Source organism: Lithobates pipiens, unplaced genomic scaffold (genome assembly GCF_037356315.1).
Source record: "Lithobates pipiens isolate NorthernLeopardFrog02 unplaced genomic scaffold, aLitPip1_a1.2 Scaffold_8, whole genome shotgun sequence".
Taxonomy (NCBI): domain Eukaryota; kingdom Metazoa; phylum Chordata; class Amphibia; order Anura; family Ranidae; genus Lithobates; species Lithobates pipiens.
Window position 1 is genome coordinate 501,804,137 of NW_027507903.1, and position 12,509 is coordinate 501,816,645.

Consider the following 12,509-nt stretch of genomic DNA (forward strand, 5'->3'; position numbering starts at 1 on the left):
GGCCCCGCCCTCCGTATATAAGAAACGTCATCCGCCGGAATGCCTGCAGTGTCTCCGTGGAGGAGACAGAAGAAGGATGCTGCGCTGCGCTGGATGACATTAGACATCGCTGGAGAGATGACCGTCCGTCGCTGGATAGCAAGAGTGGATTACCGCCGCTGGAATCTTTTTTTTATTTTTAATAAAGGAATTTTTAAAAAGTGTGTTTGTTTTATTTAAACATTTTTTACACTTTCTTTGTGAAATGGTAGGGGTACTTTTGTACCCCCTTACCATTTCAAACAGGGGGGGGGGCGGGATCTGGGGGTCCCCTTGTTAAAGGGGGCTTCCAGATTCTGATAAGCCCCCCGCCCGCAGACCTCCACAACCACCGGCCAGGGTTGCGGGGATGAGGCCCTTGTCCTCATCAACATGGGGACAAGGTGCTTTGAGGGGTCACGGACCCCCAAAGCATCCTCCCAATGTTGAGGGCATGTGGCCTGGTACGGTTCAGGAGGGAGGGAGGGCCGCTCTCTCGTCCCCCCCTCTTTTCCTGCGGCCTGCCAGGTTGCGTGCTCGGATAAAGGGTCTGGTATGGATTTTTAGGGGGAACCCCACGTCAATTTTTTTTTAAATTTGACGCGGGGTTCCCCTTAATATCCATACCAGACCTGAAGGGTCTGGTTATGGATATTTAGGGGGAACCCCACGTCAAATTTTTTATTAAATTTGAGGCAGGGTTCTCCTTAATATCCATACCAGACCTGAAGGGCCTGGTAATTGAATTTGGGGGACCCCCACGCTTTTTTATTTATTTATTTATTTATTTATCAATGACTTTCAATGAGTGTTCTCTGTATTACGGGAGCCGACAATTCATTATAGCTGCGAGTGATTTTAAAGGACTTTTTTTCCTGCATAAATGACACTTTGTGCCGGGACAATTCTAAGCACGGGAAACATGCGCCGCTTCACAGGCATACTATAGACAACCCCCCCCCCCTACGAAATTTAAAGGAATATTACACTTTTATTGTTTCACTTTAATCATTATTAAAATCACTGCTCCCGAAAAAACGGCCGTTTTTAAAACTTTTTTTTGCATTGATACATGTCCCCTGGGGCAGGACCCGGGTCCCCAAACACTTTTTAGGACAGTAACTTGCAAATTAGCCTTTAAAATTAGCACTTTAGATTTTGAACGTTGGAGTCCCATAGACTTTAATAGAGTTCTAAAGTATGCTATATACTAGCTCCGTCGAATCTTCTTTATACATTCGACAGACACCATAAGCCTTCCAAGACAGATTCGACCGTAATTCATGTGGATTTTCGGACGAATGCAATTTTTGAACGAAAAACGAAATAAATAAAAACGAATTTCGGGAGTAACTAAATAAATTAAGTTTTCAGACGAAAACGAAATTCCGAAACAAAATATTTTACTCTGCACATGTCTACTTGGTATCAGCCTATTATCACACAGCAGCACTCAGACTGAAAGAGGGAGGGGCAGAAAAGGGGACTGGTTAGGCTCTATTAAACACACAATGAACATGCTTACATTATGAGAGGGCAGACTGATGCGTCAAGGATGATGTTTGGGTTTGCCACTACTATGGATTTTGCGTCAAATTCCCAAGTTTAGCAAAGTTTGTAAATTGCCAATTTTTGTCCAAAAACTTTGCAGGTTCACCACCAGAAATAAGGAACAACTTATAAGGCAGTGAATAGCCTTTGCCCCTGAGTCACAATAGCCAATAATTTGAAGTAATGGTTATTTCCACCCACTTTGTACACTACGGTGAGCCATATTGTCATTGTGTGCTGGGGCTATTAGGGTGACACCTCTGTGTAGAGAGAAATACTGTTTTTTGTTTTTTTTTGTGTGTTTTCTTTTGTGGCCTTGGTACATGTCCCCATGGCAATGCCCAGCTTCTCATACCTTTTGACTCCTACAAGTTGCTTATTAACCCTAGAGATGACCAAAAGTTTCACACCCCCAACCTACCTCCATAGAATTCATAGTGTCACCATGAAGTGCATGAACTTTGATTAAGATTTGCAAACACTGCTTGTGTACCAAAGCCAGGGCAGATAAGCTCAACTCCTAGTCATCAGTTTGCTGTTTCCTTTTCACTGTCCAATCCCAGGCTGGGGGCAGGGAGGCGATCAATCAATAGTTGAGAAAAGTCAGGTCACTAATGTGGCTGTGCTCTGTAAAGCTGGCCATACAGTGATCAAAATTGGCCTGCTTTTAGGAAGGCGCAGGTTGACCTCCCTACATGGGTGGCGCTGTTGCATCTGTCTTGCAGGTAGAGTGGCGGACAGGAGGAATGTGTATTCCTCTTAGAGTGATGCACAGTCATCAGGTGGGCTGCTGTAAAATTAGATGCTGCCACCAGGGTGACCCTGCAGCCATCTTTGGTAAAGGCCGAGCTTACAAAAAGCCCTGGCCCACTGCAGCTGGCACACATTCTGCATGTGGTGAGGTTAGGGACAGAAACCTGCTTTACAGGGAGAGTGAACCTAGTGCAGGGATAGGTTCTAAAAAAGGAGGGACCGTATAGGGATTGGCACAGACTACTTGAGAAACCTTTCTGCTATTGAGTTTACTGCATATGCCAGACTGCCGCCTCTGTGTCAGTTGGCACCGCCTTGGTCTTCCACTCTCCTGCTGTGAGTTCTGTCTCCTGTGTAAGTGCTGCTGCTCAGTTATAACTGTTGAATAGACTCAATTGTTGTGACTGGAACTGTTAACAATATATTCAGCATTCTCACCCACCCCTTTGGGTGTCTACCCTCTGGGTCTTTCCCAAGCTTCTCCCCCCCTTCCCATCCATACCAAGCCCTTCGGGTCTGGTATAGATTTTAAGGGGAACTCGGTGTCAAAATGTATAAAAGAAACATTGTGGGCCCCCCTCCCCAAATCCATACGAGACCCTTATCCAAGCATGCAGCCAGGAAAGGGGGTGGGAATAAGCAAGCGCACTCTCCCCTCCTGAACCATACCAGGGCACATGCCCTCAACTTGTGAGGGGACCCCAAAGCACTTTGTCGCCATGTTGATGAGGACAAGGGCCTCTTGCCAAAAACCTTGGGCTGTGGTTGTGGGTGGGGGAGCTTATCAGAATCTAGAAGCACCCTTTAATAAGGGGCCCCCAAATCTTGCCCCCCCCATGAGTACCCCTATCCATTCACCAACAAAATGTGTCAAAAATAAATAAAAACACAGACAGTTTTTGACAATTCCTTTTTTTTTTAAATAAAAAAAAAATGTCCCCCGATGTAGATCCAACATCAATCATGATGACAATGCCACCACTGACTCAAAAAACAAAACAAGAAAAATGCTCCACCATCAACAAAACTGCCTCCTCCGCTGTTTGACAGTTCTTATATAATGTAGGTAAGGGATGGAGCCACCTGGCGACATCACCTGGAGGTACCGCCTTCTTGTGGCATCACTGACTGGTGCATGCTGGGTCGGTGACGTCGCCAGGTGGCCCCACCCTTACCTATATAAGAACTGTCAAATGGCAAGCCAGGCATTCAGCAGGTCGCCTTAGTAGACAGCATAGCATTTTTTTTTTTTTTTCAGGTCCGGCGGTGGCAGAGTTGTGAGTGACAATGGATTTACATTGGGGGACACTGCTTTTTTATTTTTAACAAAGGATTTGTCAAAAACTGCCTCCTGTTTTTATTTATTTTTTGGGTGAATGGGTAGGGGTATATTTAAAGGAATTTTTCATTTTTATTGTTTCACTTTACGCATCATTAAAATCACTGCTCCTGAAAAAACGATCTTTTGTAAAAAAAAACATTTTTGCATTAATATATGACCCCCAGGGCAGTACCCGGACCCCCATACACTTTTTTTGGCCAATCACTTCTGGCCAATATTTCTGAAAAGGAAGAAACTTCAAGTACCATCACTGCGGCAGATGGACTTATAGTTTCAATGATCTTTGGGGGGGCACTAATGAGGGCTCTCGTAGTCCACTGACATGTCCTCTGGCTTTCAAAGAGAACTTGTCTGCAGGAGCCCACTTTGCACCTGTGATCTACTGATCGCGGGTGTACTGCTTTGCAGCAAGAAAAAATAATAAGTACACTTTTTTTTCTGCAAGAATATGTGCATTCATTTTTATTTATTTTTTTCTGTAAAGGTGAACTTATCCTTTAGACCCCTTTCAAACTGGGGCATTTTGCAGGCACTATAGTGTTAAAAATAGCCCCTGCAAACCGCCCTAAAACAGCTACTCCATTCACTGCAGTGTGAAAGCCCGAGGGCTTTCACACTGGAGCATTGCGCTGGCAGGGCGTCAGAAAAAGTCCTGCCAGCAGCTTCTTTCACCGCTCCTTCCCATTGAAATCAATGGGGGCAGCGCTGTCATACCGCCGGCAAAACACCGCCGCGGCTGCATTTTGTGGGCGGATTTAACCCCGGCCACTAGCGGGGGTTAAACCCGTTCCGCTAGTAGCCGAATAGCGCCGCTAAAACGACGGTAAATGGGCGCTAAAAATATCGCCGCTTTACCGCTGACGCAGGTGGCGGCACTGCGTGAAAGGTGTCTTAAGGAAAGCAGAAACTTTTGCCATTCCAGGTGCAAATTAAATTTAAGTTATTTAATTTAAGTTATGTATGCAGCCTTATGGGCCCTTTTGTATCTTACATACTCAATGAGATCTTACTGCCATAATGGCCAGCATTGTATCTATCCATCTAGGAGATTTTGGATATTTCCACCCACATTTGTTTGTTCCAGCTCCTCCTGTTACATTCACCATATTACAAAATATATAATCTAACAGGGTTATATATATATAATCTAACAGAGTAAACAATTTCAGTACAGGACAGGAGCCCGTACAATCATGCAAGATTGATTGGTAGGCTGGAGTTCAGCTTCAAGACAAAATTAGTTTACCTTGTTTGTCTTTCTTTACGGTTTCTGTTCCCAGGACTGTGAGCACCAATAGGAAGGCCAGGAGGGCGAGCATGAATATTCCGTGGTGGTGATGCATTCTGCAAGGCAGAGAAGGTAATACATGTAAGCTTGTAAAATACCATTAACACATTCTACCTATACAGACCAAAAACAACCCCATACTTCCCAACGTTTTGGGATGGGAATGAGGGACACCTACTAACAAACATATGTAGGCATAGGACACGCTCCCTGTCATACCCCCTTAAAGAAGAATTAAATCCACAAGGACTTTTTTTTTACCACTACAATTCCTTTATATTGGCTTTTAACATTTACAAATGCACCAATTTAGAAATTGAATGAAAAGTTTAGCACTGGGAAACACTTTTTGAAAGATAAAAGTTCATTGGATCAGACCAAAATGAGGGACAAATGAGGGGGAAAGAGGGACAAAGGGACATTGCTCCAAATCAGGGACAGTCCCTCGAAATCAAGGACAGTCCCTCGAAATCAGGGACAGTTGGGCGTTATGCAACCCCCCCTGACATGCTCAGCCTAATTATGTATCTCATATGGCAGTAAAAAAAAAATTGGGCATGAATCAGATGCAGCATGCACTATTGGTAAAAATGAAAAACAGGTACATTTTCAAGGACCAACGAAAATTCCAGAGCTTATGCTGTAAAACCTACAATGGTCATGAAAATTTAGGTCCATTTCACATGGGCTTTCCGATCAGGTTCACCTGTCAGTTTTTCAGGAGGACCTGATCGGACACTCTATTCACTCCTATGGAGTGGCAGATGTCAGCGGTGATGTCACCCGCTGCTAGCCGATCCAATCCTGTCCGTGAAATCCAGATGGATGGTGATCCTATTTTCCATCCGTCTGGCGGATGGGATGGGGTGGGATCAGATTAAAACGGACAGGCGATCCGTTTTCATCTCATCTCTCCATAGAGGAGATTGGGACTTTGACAGGATCTGTCATCCACCTGTTAGGGGCACCTCTGTAATCAATAATAAATAATTTAAATGTATTGTTTTAAATGCAATCAGTCTAAGTACCTGAATGTGACCTGGTAACCGCCAGTTGTGGCCTGTACAGTAGGGCTAGAGTGTAAAGGGAACAAGGAGCCACTGTGCTGCTTTTCCTTTCACTGTGCACTCACAGGCTCAGAGGAAGTGGGTTAAATTATGCTGGCCAGCAAATTGAGGACATCTAGTGGCAGAAACAAAGTACTGTGGGGGAAATCTCTAGAGTAGACTAAAGATGAATTTTGCAGCAAAAGCTGATTTTGTTATTTTATCTTTGGGCATTTATATCTTATTTTTGGCTGGAGTCCTGCTTTAACAAAAGCTGCTGATTTAAGGCTGAATTCCAGGTATGCATATGTAGCAGCCATAACCCGTTGCAGGGCAGCCTTGACTGAATGGGCTTACCGGTTACCTTCTCCTGGCCTGCTCCTCCGTGTCTATGGGTTCCCAGGGTTGGTACCCAATGACTTGTACACTGACACAGATAAAGTCCTTTTTCAAAGGTTTATTTTGCAGTAGAACTTTCACAAAACACAGTCTCTTCGGGTACAGAGGGCACGGGTAAAGAACTCAGGTACTTCCACCCAGAGAGTAGCCACTCGCAGCTGGGTACTTCAAGGCTGAACAGATCTCTAGCCAGAGATCATGGCAGTCAGCACGTTGACTCAAACTTGAACAATCAACTGAAGATGAACAGGAACCTTTTTCCAACCATACCTGGAACGTTTTCCGCTTCCTTTGTGGTACTGGAAAAGTGTGAACTCGTCAATGTCCTTCCCAACTCAGTAACCAGGCACTTCTCAGGATGCCACTTGTTGGCCCTCCTCCGAAGAGTCCTCCCCTGGTCACTTCCACGAGCTGTGGTGTCCCTCCATGCCGAGAGCACACCCGGACACTTTGAATCCCTCAGTTACAGCGCCTCGGACCAGCAAGTTCTGAGACTCAGGAAAGGACGGATCCCTACCCCAGACCAGACAGGTCTATCAGGGGCCACTGACAGGAACATGCTGCGGGATGTTCGACACCCCGTGACTGGGACCCCTCACGGGGCTACCCGGTCCTGGAACCAGAACAGACCACACGGGTCTCACGAACAACTCCGGAACCCCGAACACGTGACCTACACCTGCTTAAGTACCCTCTCCCAGACTCCTCAGCAGACCCAGCACTCCCGCTGATTGGCCTCGAGAGGGCCATACCCAAACATCCAACTAGGCCTGGTTCTAGCCTGTCATGTGCACCTCACCGCTCACATGACCAGGCAGAACATCAAACATGGCCTGGCCAGACTGGTGTCAAGGCTTACCTAAACAATTAACCCTCAGTACCGTAGGGTCCTGAGGCAAAAACTAAATTTACAATGCGTGTGACATTTGATCCCAAATGTCATCCCCTACACATATAAGCATAGTTATATACAGTTTGTCACACCTGGTCAATCCCTGTGGAAGAGGCCACTCGCTTGACACTATTGATATTGATAGTCAGAGAACACTTTTTTTTCCACTGAATGCAAAATGATCTCTGACAATATATCATAGACAATGTGGAAAGACGGGGTGGTGATGTCACAATCTCCAACTCGTCCAATTGGAAAACATTTTGCATTCATTGAGGACATGCAAAGTGTTCTCTGAATGGCCTGTTCACACTACAGTGCTGTGTTGACCTGCATTGTGTTGCATTAAGATGGAACATGTATGCTTTTTAACACAGCACAGGTTAATGCAGCACTGTAGTGTGAACAGGACACAAAAAACAATGCATGTGTTTATGCATTGACCTGCATTTTACTACTGCGCTTACATGCAGATCAATGCAAGTCAATGCTTGTTAAAACACGCATAAAATGGATGCCTTCCCTGCATTTTACTGTAAATCAATGTGAATTTAACCTCAAAGCACCCTTCATCTCTCGTTTGGAAATAAGAAAGGAGTTTTTGGGACTTTGAGTGAGGCACAAGACACGTGGTAGGAGATATTATAAAATAGTTTAACCACTTAACCCCCGAATCATTTTGCAGCTAAAGGACCAAGCCCCTTTTTGCAATTCGGCACTGTGTCACTTTAACTGACGATTGCGTTGACACGCATTGTGGCTCCCAAAAAAAATTGTCATTCTTTTTTTTCCCCACAAATAGAGCTTTCTTTTGGTGATATTTGATCACCTCTGCGATTTTTATTTTTTGTGCTATAAACAAAAATAGAGCGACAATTTTGAAAAAAATGCAATATTATTTACTTTTTGCTATAATAAATATCCCCAAAAAATATATAAAAAACATTTTTTTCCACAGTTTAGGCCGATACGTATTCTTCTACATATTTTTGGTAAAAAAAATTGCAATAAGCATTTATTGATTGGTTTGCACAAAAAGTATAGTGTCTACAAAATAGGGGATAGTTTTATGGCATTTTTATTAATTTTTTTTTTTTTTATTAGCAGTGGCGGTGATCAGCGATTTTTATTGTGACTGCGACATCATGGTGGACACAACGGACAATTTTGACACATTTTCGGGACCATTGGCATTAATACAACGATCAGTGCGATTAAAAATGAATTGATTACTGTACAAATGTCACTGGCAGTGAAGGGGTTAACACAAGGCGCACTGAAGGGGTTAGGTGTGACCTAATGTGTGTTTCTTACTGTATGGGGTGTGGCTTAGTGTGTGACGTCACTGTTCCTCATTCCCTATGATAGGGTACAGACGATCAGTGACAGGCTCACTAGGAAGCATGGGGAGAGGTTTGTTTACACTTACCTTCCCCCTGTTCTTCAGCTCTGTGACCAGATCGTGGGACACAGACAGCGATCAGGTCCGCCGGCCCCGCGGGCGTGGTCACAGAGCTCAGGACCGGGTCGTGTGCAACCCATGGCTGGGCTATTAAAGGGCAACATACCTGTACATGCTTGTGCCCAGCCATGCCATTCTGCTGATGTATATTGGCGTGAGGCGGTCCTTAAGTGGTTAGTTGGCATATCATCAAAGCATTGAACATGAATATTTATATCTATATACACAAGACAATGGCATACAAAAAAGAATAATTCATGTATGTACATGCACGCATCTGAAATCGCATAGTGTCCCATGGAAGTAACTAGTACAAAAAGCCAGTGCTTATTGACTAATGGATACAAATGGGTTATAGGATGCAAATAAATCACAGTTGATGTCAAACTATGTGTTGGGAAAATGATGATATTGATAGGCTCGTCAGGATCTGCAAAGCGAGTCTATCCCGGGAACTGAGGGAATGAACCCAAGGAGGAAGCGAGCGCACCGACACACCCCAGGAGCACCTTCCAAACCTAATAGGCAAAGGTGAAAAAAATCAGATATGTCTGCAGAGTATGCTGTGTTTCACACCGTGGGGGGGAGCAGGTTTCCTGATGTGCATCGGGGCCACGCCCCGCGCTGTGTGTCCTGGCAGACGTCATGACGCCAGTGCGTTAATCATCTAGCTGGTATGCGAGGGGACTGGTTGGCACCATCAGCGGATAGTGTTGCCGCTGTGGCGAGGCCATCTCTCCTCGATCTTCCATGCTTAGCGTGATGCTGGGAGGAGCTTGGTGAGTGTCAGGCATTACTTATATATCACCTTGGGAGTCTTGTTCACACGCTGGCTTTTCTCCTCACACATGCACATGGTGTCTCAGAGCATGTCTCTGTGCAATGTCTTGTAAAAAATATACTGCGCTATCTGTAAAGGTAACTAGCTGCGGCTCAAAACAAACAAGAATAAAAAAAAGGAGCTGCTCTAAATAACTGACGACACTAATCAAACCAAAAATGGTAAAGTGCTGCTAAAAAAATATGATAATAGGTAGAATATCAATAAATTAAATAAGTGTATATAGAGACTTCCGCGCTCTATGGGAAAAAGTAGGAGAGGGCGAGAATAGCAAATGAAAAAAAAAGCAGCAATCACTAAATGAGTTGTCTCTCACTGGTAAAGGTAATTGAATAAAGATGTGATGCGCTAATTACAAAACATTCAAATAGCCACAACAAAACTAAAATTGTGCAATTATAGAGCTATATAAAGTGCAACCATGCATAAATCAATCAGAGAATATCCATATACATATATATCAATGAATTAAAAAACCATGCCGGTGATTAACTGGTGCAAAAAATTCTAAAAAACATAAATTTTAACGTATAAAATAAGATATATGCACGTGTTCAACGTGTAAAAAATGAAACTAAAAATATATATGTGCAAAGAAAAATAGATGAATATTAAATCCAAATAACAATAGTGATTTGTGTACAATGTCCCATACACAATCAAATCAAAACCGTGCAATTCGGTAAGCACACTCAATTAAACGTGCAATGTGCTGAGTAATATGGACTTATTACTCAGCACATTGCACGTTTAATTGAGTGTGCTTACCGAATTGCACGGTTTTGATTTGATTGTGTATGGGACATTCTACACAAATCACTATTGTTATTTGGATTTAATATTCATCTATTTTTCTTTGCACATATATATTTTTAGTTTCATTTTTTACACGTTGAACACGTGCATATATCTTATTTTATACGTTAAAATTTATGTTTTTTTGAATTTTTTGCACCAGTTAATCACCGGCATGGTTTTTTAATTCATTGATATATATGTATATGGATATTCTCTGATTGATTTATGCATGGTTGCACTTTATATAGCTCTATAATTGCACAATTTTAGTTTTGTTGTGGCTATTTGAATGTTTTGTAATTAGCGCATCACATCTTTATTCAATAAATTAAATAACTTATCAATACTAAGTAGACATGTACAATTCGTTTAGTTCCGAATTCGTTTTTTAACGAATTTTGACAAATTTGTTAATTCTGAACTTCCGAATTTTTCTATTTCTGAAATTTCCGAATTTCAAAATTTGCGGAATTATGAATTTCTGAAATTTCGAATTTCAAAATTTCCTATTTACGAATTTCTGAATTTTGGATTTTTGGAATTCCGAATTTTTGGAAATTCGGAAATTTCGGAAATTCCTAATTTTGCAAATTTTGACATTTTGAAAATGTAATAGTTATTAATTAAACTGATTTTCTTTCTTTTTTTCAGATATTCAAATTTTTGGACTTTTAAATCTTTGAATTCCCGAATTCCGAAAATCAGAAAATTCTGAAATTCAGAGTTCCGAAAATTCGTAATTCCGAAAATTCGTAATTCCAAAAATCGGAAATTCGGAAATCTGGAAATTTGTTAATCCAAAAATTTGAAATTTGGAAATCCGAAAATCCGAAATGTGAAAATTCCCGTAATTTGGGGAAATCTCCCGCGTGCTTGACATTACGGGTTTAACCCTTTGGAGCTGAGAAATTCTATTGATACCAGTCAGTGATAAATCGTGGTGTTTCAACTGTGGATTATTCTATTGAGTTGAAGAATCTTTTTGGGTGCCATAACCATCCCTGGCTTAGGCTATAGCCATTCACGCAGTGTGACCCCCTGTAATAAGGGACCACCTAGTTCCGGCAAGCGGCAGTGTGTTTATACGTGGTAGAGGTGTTTCACAAGTTTTCCTTTAACCATTAATGTTAAAGAATCACTGAACTTTATAAGGATTATCCATTATCAATTTATCACATCAATTGACCAGATTATTTTTATATGCGGATTCTTTTTGTTGTTGTCACGTGTTTACATTTACATTTAGTTTATGCTATGTACTTTTAGCACGACACTTTTCGGTATCACTATGACGTGTGGATTTTTTTCAATCATGTGTTCACATCAATTTTAATTATTTATCACTATATTTTTTTTTTACTTAGTATTGATAAGTTATTTAATTTATTGATATTCTACCTATTATCATATTTTTTTAGCAGTACTTTACCATTTTTGGTTTGATTAGAGTGTCGTCACTTATTTAGCGCAGCTCCTTTTTTTTTTGTTTGTTTATTCTCTGTGCAATGTCACCAATGTCACCAGATAATTATCCCTGTGATTTCCTCTCCATCACCCAGACTGCACACCTCTTTGTTTTTCAACCTTTCCCCTTTGGAGTACTGCATGATTTTCATGCGATTTTTCACTATTTCTTTTCTTTTCCTTTTTTTCTTTTTCTTTTATATATGATTCCCTTCACTTTGTATCTACTACGCTCTTCATATTTTCAGGCAATTATGGGTGTTAGTCTATAGTTCATGAATACTATATGTATATACTGATACTATTCACACATATTGGACTAATATCATCTACTCTACAGACATATCAGAATTTTTTCACCTTTACCTATTGCATTTGGAGGGTGCTCCTGGGGGTGTGTCGGTGCGCTCACTTCCTCCTTGGGTTCATTCCATCAGCCCTCAGATAGACTCGCTTCGCAGATCCTGACTTGCAACACTGCTTATTTAGCTCTATTTATATGTAAGTATTCCAGGGAGATACACATCTTGTTTCCTCTTGCCCCTACCTTCTTTCTCACTATCTGGGCAAAACATTAGACCCTATATGGTACATTTTTTCAGATACGCTATGCTCCTAATGAGTGGCAGCTGGCCACGAAACACGTCAAGCCTAT

The 12,509-nt window shown here is 42.0% G+C and overlaps 1 protein-coding gene across 1 annotated transcript in view; it reads right to left on the reverse strand.

The window, feature by feature from the left end:
• PTN (pleiotrophin) overlaps window positions 1-12,509 on the reverse strand; it is a 174,029-nt gene that overhangs the window by 92,604 nt on the left and 68,916 nt on the right. The window contains exon 2 of the mRNA XM_077469219.1: window positions 4,911-5,008. Within this exon, the coding sequence (XP_077325345.1) occupies window positions 4,911-5,007 (97 nt within the window). The 5' untranslated portion in view covers window position 5,008. The remainder of the gene's footprint in view (window positions 1-4,910; window positions 5,009-12,509) is intronic.